The sequence below is a fragment of the Anoplopoma fimbria genome, chromosome 8 (assembly GCF_027596085.1).
Source record: "Anoplopoma fimbria isolate UVic2021 breed Golden Eagle Sablefish chromosome 8, Afim_UVic_2022, whole genome shotgun sequence".
In the NCBI taxonomy this organism is placed as follows: domain Eukaryota; kingdom Metazoa; phylum Chordata; class Actinopteri; order Perciformes; family Anoplopomatidae; genus Anoplopoma; species Anoplopoma fimbria.
Genome location: NC_072456.1, coordinates 8,882,530 through 8,902,151, shown reverse-complemented (window position 1 = coordinate 8,902,151; position 19,622 = coordinate 8,882,530). Strand labels below are relative to the sequence as shown.

At 39.4% G+C, this 19,622-nt stretch overlaps 2 protein-coding genes across 3 annotated transcripts in view; one reads left to right on the top strand and one right to left on the bottom strand.

The window, feature by feature from the left end:
* The window catches only part of bcar3 (BCAR3 adaptor protein, NSP family member), a 42,790-nt gene extending 33,686 nt beyond the window's left edge, over positions 1 to 9,104 (top strand). Inside the window, exons 7-17 of the mRNA XM_054602370.1 lie at positions 361 to 477; positions 762 to 994; positions 1,811 to 1,911; positions 2,520 to 2,654; positions 3,391 to 3,612; positions 4,160 to 4,785; positions 5,581 to 5,696; positions 6,398 to 6,569; positions 6,949 to 7,060; positions 7,230 to 7,433; positions 7,547 to 9,104. Of these exons, the coding sequence (XP_054458345.1) occupies positions 361 to 477; positions 762 to 994; positions 1,811 to 1,911; positions 2,520 to 2,654; positions 3,391 to 3,612; positions 4,160 to 4,785; positions 5,581 to 5,696; positions 6,398 to 6,569; positions 6,949 to 7,060; positions 7,230 to 7,433; positions 7,547 to 7,725 (2,217 nt within the window). The 3' untranslated portion in view covers positions 7,726 to 9,104. The remainder of the gene's footprint in view (positions 1 to 360; positions 478 to 761; positions 995 to 1,810; positions 1,912 to 2,519; positions 2,655 to 3,390; positions 3,613 to 4,159; positions 4,786 to 5,580; positions 5,697 to 6,397; positions 6,570 to 6,948; positions 7,061 to 7,229; positions 7,434 to 7,546) is intronic.
* Positions 9,105 to 11,617: 2,513 nt separating this feature from the next.
* The window catches only part of fnbp1l (formin binding protein 1-like), a 42,570-nt gene continuing 34,565 nt past the window's right edge, over positions 11,618 to 19,622 (bottom strand). Inside the window, exons 10-16 of one of the 2 annotated variants that reach the window (XM_054603556.1) lie at positions 18,378 to 18,487; positions 18,055 to 18,187; positions 17,710 to 17,804; positions 16,680 to 16,855; positions 16,133 to 16,170; positions 15,923 to 16,043; positions 11,618 to 13,392 (exon numbers count right to left, since the gene is read on the bottom strand). In XM_054603556.1, coding sequence (XP_054459531.1) covers positions 13,385 to 13,392; positions 15,923 to 16,043; positions 16,133 to 16,170; positions 16,680 to 16,855; positions 17,710 to 17,804; positions 18,055 to 18,187; positions 18,378 to 18,487 — 681 coding nt within the window. In that variant the 3' untranslated portion in view covers positions 11,618 to 13,384. Of the gene's footprint in view, positions 13,393 to 14,670; positions 16,044 to 16,132; positions 16,171 to 16,679; positions 16,856 to 17,709; positions 17,805 to 18,054; positions 18,188 to 18,377; positions 18,488 to 19,622 lie in introns of those variants that run through there. The other variant, XM_054603555.1, reaches the window with a different exon arrangement.

Below are 19,622 nucleotides of genomic sequence, written 5' to 3'. Positions count from 1 at the left end.
TAATGCATATTAAACTGACCAACACTTGAAGGTGTATAATGTAATACTTTGGTAAGGTGGTGAAGTCCATTCGAACACTTCTAAAAAGGCCTGTGAAAGTCCTGGTCAAGATCTGAGGGGATCTTCTTAGGGATGGTCTCAATTGTTCATATTATTTTTAATGTCATTAAATCAAAGCAAGAAGACTGGGGGCCACAATCGCAGATGCATTGCTTTTGTAGTTTTATTTAATGTAACTGGAAACACAAACATATTGTATACGGTTTGGATTTTGTTCTAATAATTGCAGTTTCCTGGGGAACAATTTAACATTTAAAATTAATAAATTATTTAAAGTTGACTTTTTATCTTCTCCTTCAGGTTGTGATGCTGAACGAAGCCTACTCCAGAGTCGAGTATCAGCTGGATAGGGAAGGGTTTGACAACGTCCCTGCACTTATAAGATACTATGTCGGCAACAGAAAATCTGTCTCCCAGGTGGGTTTGGTCAAATATTTTTCACATAAACAGTTTTAACAGGCTCTTTGACACAGTTGATTTGTTGGTGGTCAGCAACAAATGGAAGTTAGTGTGTTTCCTAATCGGAGACACATAAAGAAAGCTTTATGTGCACTACCTTCCTCTGTTGACAGTGACTAGATGTCAAATGCCATCCAAAGAATTATTTGCGATTGGTCAAAATGCATAACGTCAAATGTAAAAACTTTCAAGTCAAGTTTACTGTAGTTTGTCTTATGTCTTTTTCTGTCTGTGCATTTAAGGTGGTAGGAGCCATCATCTTCCAGCCCATCAACAGAGGGCTGCCGCTACGCTGCCTGGAGGAAAAGTACGGCCTGTCCAGCCATCACCGCGACTCGCTTATGGCACAGGAGAGGCGGAGCCGGAAGCGCCTTAGCCTCAACATTACCAATGGAAACACACAAGACACCACACACGCCGTGCACGACAGCACACAATGCCGGGACAACGGCATGAGCCGAGGCAGCCAGCTCAGGTTGGTGCACTCCTAGAAACCCACACAAACACACCGATTAACGCCACCATTCTTATGAGGCTGGAATGATGTGTGTGTTTGTTATTACTAGACAATCACATATTGAGTATGTGTAATTTGTTAGATTTGACAAATGCCACGTTAAAGACTGTTGTGATTTTTTAGTTTCAAGCGACTCAAGCCTATTACTGAAAGTGGGTAGTGGGCTACAGACCAAATAACATGCTGTCTGTTAAATTTTCAATAATGGAGACCCACCTTTCTCTCTCTATGTTTCTCATTTTCTCACACTCTCTGAGACTTAAATCATTCCTCCAAATCCCTTCCTGCTTTTAACACGTAGCCTCGAGCTGTTTACATTCATCACCCAGGCAGGGGGCTGTATATACAACATGTTCCACATGTATCTCAAGCCCTCTATAAATACAGACATGGTGCATGTCTGACTTTTCAGCCGAAAGAACAAGAGGTGTGTAATTTCATGAGTGCATAGAGATTAAGGTATGGAGTCCATATCTGTCTAAGCAAAGAGACAGAGCAAGATCGAGGAAAAGATAAATATGTGGTCCAGAGTAGAACAGAACATAGAGTCGGATAACTAAGGACAAGTTTAGGGAAGGAGAAAGAAATAACAAGAGAGAAAGGATAATAAAATCGTTTTTTTCTTTGATTTTTCTCATTAATGTTACTTATTATTCTCACTGTGTTAACGTTTTCATTCATATTTGAAATAGGTTTGATATATTTCTCCTTTACGCATGTTTATGTGTCAATATGTTTATTAATATTAGTTTATCGACGTCCTCTTTCACTCAGGTTGAAGGATCGCTGTGGCAGCCAACCAGCAAGTCTCAATCAGGTCCAAGAGAGGCGACGCCCGCTCAAGGCGCACCAATCAGAGAGCTACCTGCCTCTTGGTAAGTGAAAGTGAGAATCATTTAGACTTTAGTATGCTTCACATAAAGTCACTGTCAGATTGACTGACAGCGTCAGAAACCCCTCTCTGACAAAGGAGAGTATCCAAAACAATCTGACAATATCACCCCATTTTATGCAGTTATTGGCCAGGGACAGGGTTTCTTCAACTTATTTTGTTTTGTGCAAAAAAGTGCAAAACTTTCAATATCTTGGTGAAACGACAAATCAAAGTTGTGTGCTGCTTTGAGTTACTGCAGGCAGACAGCAGTCTTTTGATCCGCTTTTGAGAGTGATTCAAAAAAACATTTTCCTTTAGACAAGGTTCATTTGTTAGAAGCATGCTGGAGCCTTTATTCACTTTTTGTTGTGAAGAGTTTTATGAACAATTAATGTGGAGGATAAAATCCGAAAATCAAAAAGTGGTCTTTGAGATAGAATCAACTAAATTGTATCGCATTTCTCATTTCCTCTCTTCTCTCTCTACTCATCCTCTTCCTTTTTTGTTCTATATATCTCATGGTTTTCACAACTTTTTTCCTTTATTCTAATCCCTTCTTTCTGTAACAACCTCTGCATGTTCTCACCTGTCACCTCCTTGTCTCCCCAGGATCCAAACCACAGCCCCAGCGGTCTCCTGATCCTCTCCTCTCGAGCCCAAACCCCAAGTCTCCGGTCTTTCGGACGGGCAGTGAGCCGGTGCTGAGCCCCTCTGTCCCCCGGAGACCTGCAGAGTTTCTGGCAGGTCAGTAGATCTGGAAGATAAAATCCAGTGTTACACAAATCTGAAGATCATCTGTAAACCTGGTATTTATATGCTGCTTAGTAACCACATTATTCACTTCTACAGGATCTAGTTAGTATATTTTTGTAGCCAAAGAAGATTCACCCAGCCTTATTTGAATGGATTCCTTGTGTTACATTTTAAAACGCATTAAATTGCAAGTAAACCCCTCCACATTCAGGACCAGTGCAGTATATATCTACGAAACACTGATTGTAGAGCGCATTGTCGCTGTCAAAACAATCAGACGCTGTCCATGCAATACAGTTTGTCTTAATGTATGCAGCACTTTTCATATATACAAAGATGTAACACCATGTGCCTCACAAAAGGTGCAAAATAAGCAGACAGAAATAAATTATAGTATGAATACTAATACTGATTCTAATAATGATAATAATAATGATTATAATAATACAGTCTTATCTGTTGTAAAATCAAAAACACACACAAACCTATTTTAGCACTCTCGTTTCTTTTTCTCCTGCCATTGTTTGCATGCGAATCGGAAATTAAATTCAAAGTAAAGTAAATAAAAGACAGACTGAGGTCTTATACGGTTCACTGCCACATAAATGAGATAAGATATGTCTTTAATACAGACACAAAGGGAATCATGACATTTACTGATTCAATTTGGTTCCAAGAATAAACAATCAAGTCTATCTAATAAAACATATTGTTCATGTGTTTACAGGCCAGGCCATCCGGGGCTCGGACAGCCAGCTGTGTCCCAAACCGCCTCCCAAACCCAGCAAGGTGCCGCTGGGTCGACTGCCTCGCTCCCCCTGCCTTCAGCCACTGGTTCCCCTCTCCAGCTCCTCCAGCCTCACAGACTCCTCCTCCACATCACCCAGTTTAAATGCATCTTCCCTTGACTCCACATGCTTGGAAACTCTTGGTTCTACATGGAGTGGAGGTAACTTTTATTTTTCCACATTAACAGTTATTTATATCAGGCAATATGATTACATTTTAACATATTTAAAAAATGTGCACAAATAATATCGATAGGGAAGTTACGCAGATATGACAGAGATCAGCAAGCGTCATCTTAACTTAAAGTCTAGCTGTAAAGAAACAGCAGCACAGAGCTTCTGGGAAAGTAACTGCTGCTTAATAATTACGGCATTCCAATAATTAAACATTGCTATACTAATGTTAAAAAAAAACCTTAGAAATTGTACTGTATCCTTCAGCCTTAAGTTAATTAATTCATTCATTTTAATAAGGGTTACAAGCTGCTTTCTTTCAAATTTAATTGTCTTGTCAAGTAGCAATTGTCTTTACTAACAATAACTTTTGAACCGCTCTGGTTGCTCATATTCTACTTAAAAAAATGTATTATTATTATTGTATATTTACTAGATAGTAAAGCTACTAACTATTGATGTGATGTCTCCCTGATAAAGTCCCGAGGGAATTTAAAGTATGCAACTATTAATACTGTGATTGTTATTCCACAGCCACCACAGGCCCTCCTGTACCTCCAGTCAAACCCCTGAAGTTCCTCCATCAGCTCCGCCCTGCAGACTCTTACATCTCCTCCGGTTCTGCTGAACAGGTTCAGTGTTCAGATTCAGAGGCAAACACAGGATGGACTGATCGGCTGCAGCCGAGCCCTGCAGACCTGAGGTCTTGCAGCCCGCTGGGTTGGCAGGAAACAAATCCCCTTAACCCCATCACAGACCTCCAAATCCAGCCTCCACTCTGCAGCTACGTGGAGAGACTGAGGAGAGAGGGGGAGGGAGGAGGGAGAGAGGGGGAGGGGAAAGAGGCGAGAGGGAGGACAGGACTGGACAGAAGCTCCTACCATCACGCCATCGCTGCCTTAGAAAACACCAGCGAGGACGAGGAGGAGGATGCAGGGAGGGAGGAGGAGGAGGAGGAGGAGGAGGAAGACAGGAGGAGCAGTTTCCAGTGGCCGGTCGAAGAGACGGAGTCAACGTTTCAGCCGGCAGAGTTTGGATCTCGACTTCTGCCTCCGGAGAACAAACCGCTGGAGATGGTGGTTCTGAAGAGAGCGAAGGAGCTGCTGCTCAGCCACGATCACCACAGCATCGCCAAACACCTGCTGATGGCCGACTGCCAGGTACACACACACACACACACACACACACACACACACAATTTAATTCAGAGTAATTTTCTCATGGTATTTTTATGTTCTCTATGAAAGCACTGTTGCTTTTCAAATCAAGATTGTTTTTAATCAATCCAGGAGTTGAAACTTACTTTGAACACTACATGTCCACTGACAATCTCCCTATAATATAGTTATAGTATAATTATTATCTTTCGAGTTGCATCCATTTGCAAGCATTTCACCTCCGCATTTCTCATAACCCACATAATATTGGAATTTTGAGGCTGATACTAATTTGAGAATTTCAAATCTGAAATTAGTTTTCCTCAAGAACTGGGATACTGATAAGTTTAAGAACATTTTTATCAGTGCTCTCTAATGGACAGACTATATAATAGTCACATAATTAATAATGTATTAATGTTTTACAACATTACAAGACAAAAGTTGTTATTTTTAAAGGATTAATACCGATCTATAAACCATAAATAAAGCCTTTAGTCACCACATAAAAAAGTGCCTCATTATAACCTGTTCTACACCAGAGAGAGGTTCACACACACACACGTGTGTGTACAAGTTGAAGTTGTTAACTGGTTTACTGGTGTTGTTCCATGCAGGTCCTCCGTTTGCGTCACAGAATAGATTTCTATCTGGCAGCTGATGCAATAAAATGATCCTTGTGACGCAAAATAATTACTCAGAAAGAAAACAGCCTTGAGCAAAACACAACCTTACACTTTATCAACACACACAGAAAAGACAGAAAGAATAAGAGAGAAAACCTTTTATTTCCTCCAGGTTGCGAGGATAGTCGGAGTGACTCCAGAGGTTAAAGGTCAGATGGGCGTGTCATCTGGTCTGGAGCTGGTGACGCTTCCGCATGGACGACAGCTGAGGCTGGACCTGATGGAAAGGTACGCATCATACACACACACTCACTCACACACACAACAGAAAACATTTTACGTCACAGATACAGAATGAAGTCAGAATGAAGTCCAGGAAGTCCCCATAAAAAAATACATTTTTGGTAGTTGTTCACTGTCTTGCTGAGAGTAAGATGAGAACATTGACACCACTCTGATGTCTAGATATGAAGTTACAAACAGCAGGCAGTTAGCTTAGCTTAGCATAAAGACTTGGAGCAGGGGGAAACAGCTAGCCTGGCTCTGTCTAATGGTAATAAGCACTTATTCGATATTTATAAACATATTTCTTTCTTTTAGACCTGTAAATTGTCTTTATTTCAGTAAACTACTTATAAAAGAAAGATATATATATATATTATGTTTACTGGCATATTTTTTGTATTTTTTTCTAATAAGATACGGGGTACTTTCAGCTCTTGGGACCTCTAAATTGTCTTTATTTTAAAGACAGAAAGATTGGAGCAAACTGGTTAAACTGCAGCTGACACACCAATCTGCACAAAAACTGATATTCGAGATGACGTTAACAGTGATTTATACCTGCTGATTCATAGTACTTCCTGTCACAGAGCCTGACGGCCTTCAGACAGCCGCTGAAAGATCCCATTAGAAACAGACGGAAACAAAAACAGACACGGCGTTGCTCTCAGCTGGTGTTGATAGTCCTTGTCTTCTCCGTCTCCAAGGCACCACACCATGGCGATAGGCGTTGCCGTTGATATTCTGGGATGCACAGGCAGCGTCGACGAGCGGGCGTCTACCTTAAATCGCATCATTCTGGTGGCGTTGGAGCTGAAGGACACGGTGGGCGACCTGTTCGCTTTCACAGCCCTGATGAAAGCTCTGGACCTGCCACAGGTAACACACACACACACACACACACACACACACACACACACACACACACACACACACACACACACACACACACACACACACACACACACACACAAAACAAACTTGATCTCAAACACAGAAATATACACCGAAACTGTGAACCACATTTATGAAATAAACTGTAGAAATAAATATTTGTCCATTGTGTCTGCCAGCAATGTTTCACCTGTTTCTTCCATGATAATTTGCATTTTAAGTGTCATTTGTTTGCTATTTGAAAGCATAGGTTTTTTTTCTGTTTGCATGAACTCATAAAACAGCTGATATGAAAAAATGGATGGTTGGATGGTAGTTTAAGACACTGACAGTTGGTTTGTGTTGTTGTTGTTGTTCTCTTCAGATCAGCCGCTTGGAGGAAACATGGACGGCTCTACGAAGGAACTACACACAGACCGCCATCAGCTACGAGAAAACTCTCAAACCGTTCTACAATAATCTGTATGAGGGCACAGGTACTGAACACAAGTTTCTAAAACCATCAGTGTAAAGTACAAATACTTTAAAACTGTGGCCTTTAAGATCTACAGCACAGTTTATGGGTTTACATCCCCACCAGTGAGCAATCACTCAATCATAGGTATGCTCTGACTTCTGACGCGCCTCCTCTTCCTCCTCCTGCAGCTTCCTCCCCTCCGGTGGTCTGCGTCCCCCTCCTGCTGCCCCTCCTCACTTTGATGGAGCGCCCGTCAATCACACCCGAGGGGGCGGAGCTCTGGGAGACCAGCGACCAGGGCTGTGACATCATGCTGCGCCACCTGGAGGCGGCACGTTACGTCGCACACAACGCACAAAGCTACACGACCAACACACAGAAGATCTTACAAGGTAGAAACAGGAAAATGCACACAGTTATACACAAAGACATGCATGCATATATTGTCATTTAGTAAACAGAAAATGTTAATACAACATAATAGCGGTGTTCGTTCTGTCCTCAGGGTTCCCGTGCGATGAAGACCTCTTGGAGGTGTTTAAAACAGACTTTCAGCTGCGGCTGCTCTGGGGAAGCCGTGGAGCTTCAGTCAACCAATCAGATCGCTACAACAAATTCAACCTCATCCTCACTGCGTTGTCACGGAAACTGGAGCCCCCGCCCAAAACACAGACCTTAATCTGACCTCACCTGAACCTGAGCAACAGCTCACATTGGACTTCAGTAGAACATCAGGTGGATCAGAAACAATCCCTGACGAGGGGAAGAACAAAGAACTGTAATGAAGCAGGAAGTTTAACCACAGATCGCCCTGCTTCAATATCAAACTTCACACACACACACACACACACACACACACACACACACACACACACACACACACACACACACACACACACACACACACACACACACACACACACACACACACAGTAATCAGCTGTTCACAATCTTCTTATTTATCCACATAAATGTCAGTTTGGTTCTAGACTTTTTTTACCATTTGATATTTCAAAAGAGAGTCTGGTCATTCTCCTCTCCAGTTTAATGTCTTTCCAGTTCTTTCCAGTTTATTTAAAATGCACATTACCCACAGAGTCTCGACACAATTCACAGATTAAAATATAACATCAGACTCACAACTATGAGTAAAAATAAACACACATAAAGGAAGAAGAAGATAAACCTCCAAATCCTCCAAATAAATGGTGAAAAGTGCTTTTTGGTCAGAGCTAAACTTTAACAATGACCTTTTTAAAGGGAGTGACTAATTTGTGTGCGAAGGAGTAGACAAGAGAGGATTAAAGGGAGACGTTGGTTTAGAAATGTTGCTTTTTACTGAACAGGGCCGTGTTATTTTTACTCTGACATTCCAGTTAATGGAGAACAAAGTTCTACATTTAGACTAAAAGAGAAAAACTGAAATTAGCTATACAAGAAATAAAATGTACGGATGTACCCTCAAAGAGGTTAACGTACTATGTATTTATTACTGGTAATTCAGCGTTATAATACAAACCAAGACAATAGTTTTATAAACTGAAGATGGATGTCTGTGTATTTTGTCTGGATTGAATATTCAGAGTTAAAATGAGATTGCTGGCTGCATTTATCTCTCTGTGACCTTTGATACAAAACCACTGAAAACAATAAAAAAAAGAGTTAATATAAATATACAGTGACATAAATTAATTTAATATTAATAGCAAGGTTTCCACAAGGTGTTTTTCCCAAAATCATCAGTTGACAAAGACGAACTGCACCTTTATTCTTTTTTTCTTACTGTGTTTACATACAGGAGGAGCAGAAAATCTGATTTGTAGCAGAAATTCAAACTTCGTGTACACGTGTAAATGTAGCTAGAGGATTCTGCATAAACCTGAATTAAATGATGACAAGTTGCTTAACATGTGAGAGACTAAAGTTGTACATATTTGAAATATTAGCATGTTAATAATAGACTGTACATATTTTCTGTAGATGACTGACTGAAAAAAAAGAAGTTGATGATTTTAATGTTTTTATTATTATGAACTGTGGTGAGAATTAATAAATGTAAATGTACGATCTCCCGAGGTCAAATGGCTTTAATTAATTTGCATCTTATTTGAAGACTTTAACATGCTTGAAAGCTTCGTGTTTAGTTCCAATTAATGCAGTCTGCATAGGCTAACGTACTTTATTTCTGCCAGATGTTGACCATATTTTAAAGTTATTTTACCCTTGGTTTCACATAAAGTATTAAACTAAAGGTCACTCACAGGTCCCATCTGGCAGAGTCAGGAGTTCTCATCATGTCTGCTTCTGGCGACGATAAAATATCACAGAAAACAAATTCATTTTTCATTCCTTTTTTGTTTTATTAGACAATATCTTGGAAGAAGAAGCAAAAAAAAACAAAAACATTTTGTTCACAAAGTGTCTGACAACATTTAAAGTAAAAAGATGTGCACAATATGGAAAGAGAAGTACTGCCATTGGTTATTACAACACATACAACATGGTAAGAACACATTTACATGGATGTCAATATCCTGCAGAATCGCCTTGTTCCTGCAGCTGTTTTTATTCACCGTGATTGGATATTGGCTTTAAACAGTATGTGATCTGTGCGTTTCCACAGAACAAACATGATGATCAGAATTTTAAAATAAGAGGAATGTAGCAGAAGACATGTTTTTTTTTCTTCTTTCTTTCTGGTTAGTAAATGTCACTACGCTCACAGTAGCTTGGCGGGTTTTTAGTAAAGAACCGTTACAATTGTACAAGAACTTCATCATATTCAACATGTCAAAGCTGCTTTTATTATTGTGATTTTGCATAATATTCAGAAATAGAGCACAGTGGCTTTTATAATACTTAGCTAACAGTTTTTATATGTATATTAATGGTTTAAAAAAAAAAAAAAAAAAAAGAGAACTGTTAATGGGACTTTTGGCGAATTTTGCTCATTCTAAAGCTTAATCCTGACATTATGTGTTATTGGATTAAAGGGACAGTACACTCCAAACATGCATGTCTAATGAGCCTATCTTAGAAGATAGTGAAACATTTGGAGTGTACTGTCTGTTAAAGAGTTAGTAAAAATGTACTGCAAGAATCTTCACAGCAACATCGACACTAATTCAGCAGTAAAGAGGTCACTGTCTTCATCGTCACGTCACATCAGAGGATCATCATCTCCACTACGGATTAATGTTGTATGTCTGAGTGCACATTTATTATTACAAGCAGGGTTCTGGTTTTAGTGCTGAAACTGGTGCGATTTGTTCTTTTTTTCCTCTATTGTTCACCAGATTGAACAGTGCGATTGTATTACCACTTGAACAAAAAAATCTAAATATGCAACACTTAACTACACACATTGCATATCATAGTTTAGTTTTTTTTAAAAAGGTGTAGTTTCAATCAGATTTTAGGAACTAGAAGCAGGCTAGCAGCTGCAGCTAAGCATGAAACAGGATGTGCACTGAAAACAGAAAGCACTGAAGGATCTGTGTACAGGTTTGCATGGCATCATCATAAAAAGCAAAAACTGATCGCTTTCATTTAAGCTATTTTGCAAAAACAATTTGTTCACTTTCTTGCAGAGAGTTAGATGGTAGCTTAGCATAACAACTGGAAACAGGGCAAAAGAGCTAGCCTGGGTCCTTTGTTTAATACGTACAACATGTTAAAAATGTCAAGTTGTGGACCGCAAATTTCTCTCATGTCGAACTATTTGTCTGATGCAAAATTATCACAGATCGCAGAGTAAAATGTGGAGAAGTGTGACCAAAGTTCAAGTAACAACACCGACAGCATCATTCTGTACATTTCACAGCTTCATCGAAGAAACACCGACTACAACTGAGGCGTCGCCACCTGCTGTTTAGATCTACAAGCAGTGAATCATTGGTGGCATTCTTGTCTGAAATAGCAGTCAAACTTTACTTCAGATTGTAGTTTTGTTAGTCTCTTGAAAAAAATACAGTGAATGGTTAAAAAAAACGATCACCAGGGAGACAAATGGATTCAAAGAATCTAGAAAATCATGCAAAACAGAACTCGGTCATTGCTCGCCAAGAGTTACAAAAAGAGTATAAAATCATCAGGAAGAGAAATAACTAGTTTGGTTTCTGTTCCTCGCTGCTACACAGTGGTCATTCATAAAGCTCACGCCTCTCTCCGCAGACAACACAGACCCTCATTCATCTATTCACTCATTAACTCGTTCATTTAATCAGATTCAAATGCTGTAGTACTTCAGGGCAAAGTGCATCAGTTCAATTCAAACCTTATTGTCTCTCGGGAAGAGTGTCAATCAAACAAACCTAAAAACAATCACCATGGAAACACATTCAGCATGACATAAAAGATGTTAATATGTACAAATCATTCAATGGTAAAAACCAACAGTCCAACAGTCACATGTACACACGTTTACATATTAATTGGTATGGAGAGCAAAAACGTTTTTGTCCTGTTTTGCCTTCCATAAACATGCATACGTGTTGCTGATACATGACTGCGTGTGTCGTCACATTCACAAAAACAACTGATTAAAATTTGTAACAACATTTTTTTTTTTTTTTTTTTTTTTTTTTTAATGGAGATGCAGTTGAGAAAATCCCGGGGAGGCGAGGCTTAGCCCAGGTGGCTGATGGGAGATGTAGTCAGGCAGATAAAACAACCAGGGGTTTTAAGGCAGAGTCAGACTCCAAAGACACCGGAGCTCCTCCTTATGTTTGGTGTAAGTAAAAGCGGGACCAGTCCGGCTCGAGCTGAGCTGTGGTTTTGGTGAGGGAAGGCTCCCATCTGCTGGTCAACTGGTGGTATTACAACCCAGGAAGAAAAAGAGAGGAAACGTGGAAAGAAAAAAGAAAGAAAGAGAGGGGTAGAGGGGTCCTGTATTCACCTGACAGTCCTGCTATCTGTCTCATGAGTAACTGAGTCACAGTAAATGCACAAACGTATACCAACTCATGCTTCCATTCAAATATGCGGATGACACAGCATTCCACACACAACCCAGCTGATGCAAACACACCTGTAAAGATGCAGTTAAAAGGTCATGTTTGGGACACGTTAACGACATGCGACTGTGTGAGGGTGAAGGCAGGCATGAGGAGCAGAGTGGCTCAGGCAGGCAGGCAGACATCACCAACAGAGCACAGATGATGATGATAATGATGACGACATTAATGAGCGCAGCACCAACATCGTTAGTGGCAGCAAATAATGTAATGACAACTGACAAAGCTGACCCTAAAATAGGTGACAAATTTGATTTCCTCTCATGAGGAGCTGGACCAAAGGTTGTTTCTGATTCAGAGAATATTAAAATGTTTTATCTTGAATTTGAGGGTTCATTCTTGATGTTCGAAAAAGCGGCTTGACTAAAAAAGAAAAATAGCTCATCACAAAAGTTAACTACTTCGGTGTTTCCAAAGTTTTTTTTAGAAATCACATTGCCTTTCTCGGCAGATGAGTTGCTCAGTTGCAATGTCATCTTTTGTGATGAGATGTTTTTTTGGGTCAATATGCTAATTTATGGTTTGTGGAGGCCCATTGATTTGAGTGAAAAATGACAAAAATGCTAACATGAGAAGTTTTTCCTCCGAAACTTTGACAGCTTTTACGGAGGAGATAATTTATATATATATAAAAAAGGAAGTTATCCTGATAAAGCACAAAGCAGACGGTGAATCTGTGAGGTGGGGAGATGCTTTGGTTCTTATTAAACAATAAATCCACGGAGGAAGACCCGCTGTAGCACCGCTCTCTGTGAGTTTCAACTTTAAAGTAACATAGCCACAGCCACGCCCCAATTGGTGAGGTCACAACGGGTGCTTTGTATTTTTCTGTCAAAATTGAAATTTAGTTGATACATACATGAATGTGTGAGAGAGCTAGACATCAGGAGCCTTTTTCCTCTGATGTGATTGAATTTGCACTAAACAAAGGTGTTAAACATGTGTATCCATAACAGAAAGTTCCATCCAGCTTTTGCAGCTCAAAGAAAAAGTTTAGGAACTCTTGCAGGTCCGGGTGGGACTGCTCTAGAGGCTGACACTTTTGAAAAGGTATTAGCACCTTTTCTTTGGCTTTAAGGTCGTCTACTCTTCCTCCGATGAGCCCCCCTTCTTCCTCTACTAACACAGAATGATTTGCCGATCATGGTTATGTGAGCATGCAGACATGCAAACCTCTTTCCCTCTCTACCTCTCTCTTGCCCTTTTTTTTTTTATTTATTTTTTTACTTTACTCGTTCTCAGGTCATCCCCCCCAACCACCACCAATAATCAGCAATCAGCGTGAGCCCTCCACCAGCCAATCAAATCGCCCGGCCACCCTGCAGCCCTCAGGAACCTGCGGTCACATAGAGGAGAGAGTGAGTTACTACAAGACACACAAGGTGCTGCAGTTATCTCTCTCACACACACACACACACACACACACACACACACACACACACACACACACTGACACACACACACACACACACACACACACAAAAGTGAGGTTTGAGATGGAGGGGTTGTGTTTTAACAGAATAAACTTTTACAAAGCTGTTCATTTGGGGAGACTGCAACTTTACTGTTTTTTTTAATAAAGGTAAACTTCAGATTTCCGATCTGAGTGAGGTCAATTCACAATTTTTTTTAATAAAAAGACAGATAGGAGGGAATGGAGGAGAAGAAAAAAGAAGAAGATAAAGAAAGAGACAAAGAATAATAACAATTACAAGTGGAGGAAGAGGAGAAGATGAGGTTAGAAATAGATAAAAGGAGGGAGGAGAGGAGAAAACATTACTAATATAAAGGAGGTCAGAAGGAAGAAGACAAAAAATTAGACAGGGAAGAAGGTTTGAAAAGAGAGAACGATGGAGTAAAAAAAGTACAGGGTGAAAACAAATTTCTTGTATATTTGGCAGCCTCCCCTTTAAACACATTTGACCGGTTATTGTGTAATTACTGATTACACGATAATGCCAACAAATAAAAGGTAGCAGCCTTTTCCAGTTAGCCGTTCTTTGTACACAGTCGCACAGTGTTTAAGTACCAGGGTTCTGCAACCTTGTTTGTACTACAAGGTGTTGGCTGCAATAATAACCCTTTAAAACGTGACCATGTTGGGATGTTGAGCTGACAGAGTTCATGTGAAACACCTGCAGCAGAGGTTATATGATCATTGATACCAATGGACTGATGGACAATGGACTGACTCAAACAATGGCCAAAAACAGGTGGTTTTTGAGTGCAAGAGAAGATCAAATACATGATTCATCAGAGAGAATTATTGTTACAGCCTCTTATAACGGAGGTGAAACCATTTTCACACTTCCTTTCTTAATCTCTTAGCTGGAGGTTTCTAAATGTCTAAAATATATTCTTATTGTTTACCATAAAAAACAAAACCAACAATGAATTGATCCTACTAAGAAGTTTTATCCGTGTATAGCCTGAAGGGACAACCAGATAATTAAAGGTATAAGAAAGAAAAACTTATTGATGCTTTTTTCAAATAAAAAACTGGACACTTCTCTTCCTCCTCAGGCATTTTAAAATCATTCAAATAAAACAGTCTGATCAAACTTTTCACACGTCATGTCTGCACAAAGGACAAAACCCGTGTCCATGTCTGTCAATATTCTTGTCATTTGATTTCTCTTCAGTCTGCACCGGCGAATTCATTTGTACCTATTTTACAAGTCATGTACGGATGACTTTCTCCACAGAGACAAAACATTCATCCAAATTAATAATTAATCTGAGTTTAAATATGATAGCAAAATCAATTCCATTTAAAAAGTTTTATTTCCATATTTTGGCATTGCAATTTACAGCAAAGAGTTCAGTAGTCGCTAGAGAAGTTCTCTGCTATGAGTGTTGAGCCTTTTTAAAAAAAGACTATTTATCTGTGACTCGTCTTTAAAGATATGCGTCTGCAGTAGGAACCGATGGCCACAGACAGGGTAGGAAACTTTACACATTGCTGGTTTTGGTCTTTAAGTGGGATTTGTTGGCAATAATAAAAAACTGAGAATAGAGCAGCCTCGTCCTTTAACACTTCAGCTCTGCTCTGAAAGGACACGCAACATCAAAAAGACTTAATCAGCCAAACTCCTGTAACGGTGTGATACAAGAAAAACCAGACAAACCTCTGTAAGTGTAATTCCACCGTTAGTGTGATGGCACAGGTAACACAGAAAACAAATGTGCATGTACACACACACACACACACACACACACACACACACACACACACACACACACACACACTCACACTCACACTCACACTCACACTCACACTCACAGCAATCAGACTGAAATAAAAACAGATAAAATCAGAATATCTTCAAATTATGTTGAATCTCAAGAGCTTCAAATCAGTTTTAAATGTCTCCAGTTTAAAAAAAAAAAGAAACATAAAAGATAATTAAAAATAAATTGTTTCTAATATATTACATACAACTTAAAACACTTTGATCGATAAGAAGTGGTATAGCCTTGACAAGAGACTCAAAACAGCAGTGGAGACTTCGTTAACACACACTCACACAGAAATGCCTCATGTACAACATACAAATCACTCAGACACAATCAAATAGGTTTTGTCTCTGTGCTCAGACACTCACCTCTGGAACATCAGTGCCACAGATATGAGATGAGGACAAATGATTACAGGGTTAGAGGTACAAACAGGAGGACAGAGGGACAGGATGGAAATCAGAAAACAGATGATAATGTCCATGCAGGTGTTGAGATGCTGTCTTTGTTTTTTTTTTTTCCTTGTGTAGTGTTATTTTAGAGGAAGAGAAAGCATGGAGGATGGTGAGGACGACAGACAGGATGAGAGGACAGACCACGGGGTTAGCTTCAGATGTAGGTGACAGCACCTTTGCTGTTTCTCTCCATGGTGATTTCTACGTAGGAGGTGGGGACGTAGCCCTCCTCTCCGCCCTGCTTCCTCGCCCTCGTCCAGCCGTCACCTTTGTCCTCCTCGATGATGTACAACACCTGCGGTGGAAAAGATAGAGGTTGTTTTTAAATGAAGGCAATGAGTTCTGGATTAATATGGGTTATTAAAGTTCTCAAACAAGTGTTACCTCGTCTTCTGCCATCACCAGTGTGCCCTCGTTCTGACCTGAGAGTCAAACAAATCATAGCGTCAGTAAACACACACCAAGGCTAGTTTTGGATCCTTCAAAGTACTTTTTTGTGAATTTAGTTTTTTTATGTTGGTACACACAAGCATCATATCTTAGGAAAGAAGATAACCGACTCCTATCATGTTAACTTGTTAGCTAAGTAGCCCTCGGTGTCTGTACAAGTAACCATCACTGTCTTAATGTCAAACAAATCACAAGTTTCACAGATGCTAACATTTGGAAGCTAGTAACCATTATAAGTAGCAACATGTTTACATTCATATTGGCTTTACTGCCAAGTTAGCCACCTGGCTAGTTAGCTTAGAAAACCAATAGTTTGTTTAATGTTTGAAAAATATCTACACAAAACCGTAATAACACAACAGTTGAGCTCTTTTCATAGCGTGGTTGGTTTTGTAGAATAGAGGCAGGCTGTCATATACAGGTAAGTGTTGTTTTTCTACTTTACATAGCTAACTCGACACTTTATGCAGTTTGTCCTCACCATCGAAGGAGTAGAGCGCCTTGCAGTGTCCGATGACGGGCAGCGGGTCGTCGTCATCGAATTCGTCATCAAACTCGTGCAGGTCGGGGTTGGGTTGTCCGGGCTTTGGAGGACTGGTGCGCTGTTGAGGTGTGTGATGCTCCTGACTGGTGTCATCTGTATAACTGCCCTCAGGGCTGATGGGAAACAGGCAGCGGGACTGAGCTTGGTGTTTGCGTGATTAAAATACTTCCTTCTTCTTGTTCTCTTGACTAAAAATGGATGTTAGCAGGAACATTTAGTTAAGGTTAACTTTTTTTTAAATAAATCCTGAGAAAGCTGCAATACTGAATTACTAGATACAAAATGAAGATGGTAACCTTCATATGTTGTGGATATTTTTACCTCCATTCAATGTGGAATTAACTACAATCCAACACATTCAACAATGACATGCAGAATTGCTAACAATGCTTAATTTTAAAATCGGTCTGTAATAAGAAATTAACTTTCTTAAAATTCCCTACCAGTGTTATCGGCAAATAATGATGTAATCAGGTACTAATTATAGGTGGAATTAAACTCAAGTAATTAGTTTGTTCATGATATATTATTAATTTGAAACTTCATTCTTCGTATTTGTTGAATTGTATACTTGCTTGTATATAGATTTCAAAGTTTTATGTTTAGCGAACCTGCTGTGCACTGATGAAAATACTTTCTAGCCTACATAAGAAATGTATTTTAATTACTTTAATGGAAGAATACCAATTGAACTGACTTAATTTTCCCTTATCATGAGAACCAAATTACACTGTTCTTGATATGAAACTTCTTAGGGTATTATTACAAAATTAAGGACTCCTAAAGTCAATAATTACTATTTAAATTATTTGTTTGATGATTCCATAAATCAAATACAGAGGAAGAATACAAAGCATACTCTAAAGCCAGCAAGTTTGGTTTTGTGTTTTCATAAATATACCTTGTAACAATAGTTGTAGAGACATATTCACATGTCTTTTTTTTGTGTTCTTGTGAAGGAGGTTACCTCTCTCTGCCCTGAGGAGTGTGATGGTGGTTGTCAGCGCTGTGTCTTCTGTCTCCTCTGGAGCTCTGCTTTCCCTCCACCTCAGATAACCAAGTCTGGCAACAAAGAGGGAGAGAGGAGGCTTCTGTTAACATCCCAAGTAGTATATTGTGATCGACACCGCCATCACCCACACAGAGCATCTCTTTATGTAGTTTACCCACTATTAAAGACTTGACACAAATCTAAACTGACACTTTTTAACTTTTTAAGCATCCTTTCTTCTCTTCTCCTCCACCTCTTTCTTGGGTTTTACAGTCAGGTTTTCGTGACTCTATTTACGTCCAAACCTCGTTTCTTTCATACCTCGTTTTTGTGGATTTCCGACCGCAGCTTCTCCATGTTACATATGGTCTCTGATATCTTGGGCTGCAGGCTGCTGGGATCTCCCATCTGCGGATTCTTCTCATACACATCCTTCATCTTGTTCAGGGCATCTCTGGGAGACAAAGAACGAACATGCACAAGGGTCAATGGGATGGATTAATGATAATAAGCAGCTCAATGGTCAAAGTGAGGAACAACATAAAGACACATCCAGGTTGGGTTTATTTCCCTTGATATGATTTTTCTAGATGCTTGTTGACTAGTTGGACTGGGCAAGGAATAAGAAAAGGGTGAGGCCCAACCTCTGATCCATCTCTTTCTGGAGCTCTTTGCCAAGTTCGTCGATCCTCTGCTGCAGCCTCTTCCTCCTCTGCTCGGGGGGTAAGTGGCTGAAATCCTCCAAAGATGGGGCCTGGTGGCAACAAAAAAAAAAGAAAGACAAATAAACATAAAAATCAGAAACTTAAAACTGACTGATGCAGCAAACATCTCAACACATGGTGAAGTTGAAAGAAACCGACACCCGTGTAGGAAATAAAATAAAAATAAAAGTACAAACAATTACTTGGGCTTAATGATAATTCATATTTGAATATTCAGATACTTGTTGCCATGTTTGCGAAATAAAGTTAAATATTTTCTTTGTTCTTCCTTGTTGCTTTCTAATAACAATTATTTTGCTTCATAAGTTACCTCTGTTGCCTTCTGGGACTGTGTCAGTACTGATCAGGTAAACTGTACAGTAGGTGACATTTAAATGGGGAAACATTGACAAAATCTGAAGAACTCTAATTGTATTTATGTGTGTGTGTAATATTGGATAAGACAGGACATCTACTTTAACTAGGTAAGGAGACTTTTCTATGTCTACAGGGTTTACTTATTGGACACTAGGGGACATAAGGAGACATGTATGAGCACCTACACTGCTGGGTCTTTCTATAACTACTCTATACACACATACTCACACACACTTACCATCTTGACTGACCACTGACGCATTAACAGTTACAATAAGAAGAGACAAACAACATGGGACGCTGGTTAGTTGTCAGTATGTCAAACAGCCACCAACAAGCCAGTTGGTCAGCATGAAAACCAGTAAGACCGATACATGTTCCCAGTGCTTCCAGAAGGTGAAACTCCATGACAACATCAAAAGTGAATCATTGAACACGGTATGAGTATTCTTTAATAGTTCATGTTTACTAAATAACAGTTTAATGCATATGAACTATTGAATACTTATACCATCCTGCTGGTTTAAAATGATTTCATGATTTTTTTTTAAATGGAGGTTTTCGTTTGCAGTTAGGCAGCATTTATTCATTTATCTAATCTCTTTGATGTAAAATTACCAAAAAAATAACACCTTTCAATTACTAAGAGGCTTTTTGTGAAAGTAAAATAGTGACTATACATTGATGATTAATAATTCATTTAGACAAATTAGGATACAAAATGCCTTCTAGTATATTCCTATTAAAGTAGATATAAAATAGATCAAATCCTCTTCCTGTCTGGAAAACACCTCTCTAAATTAGATA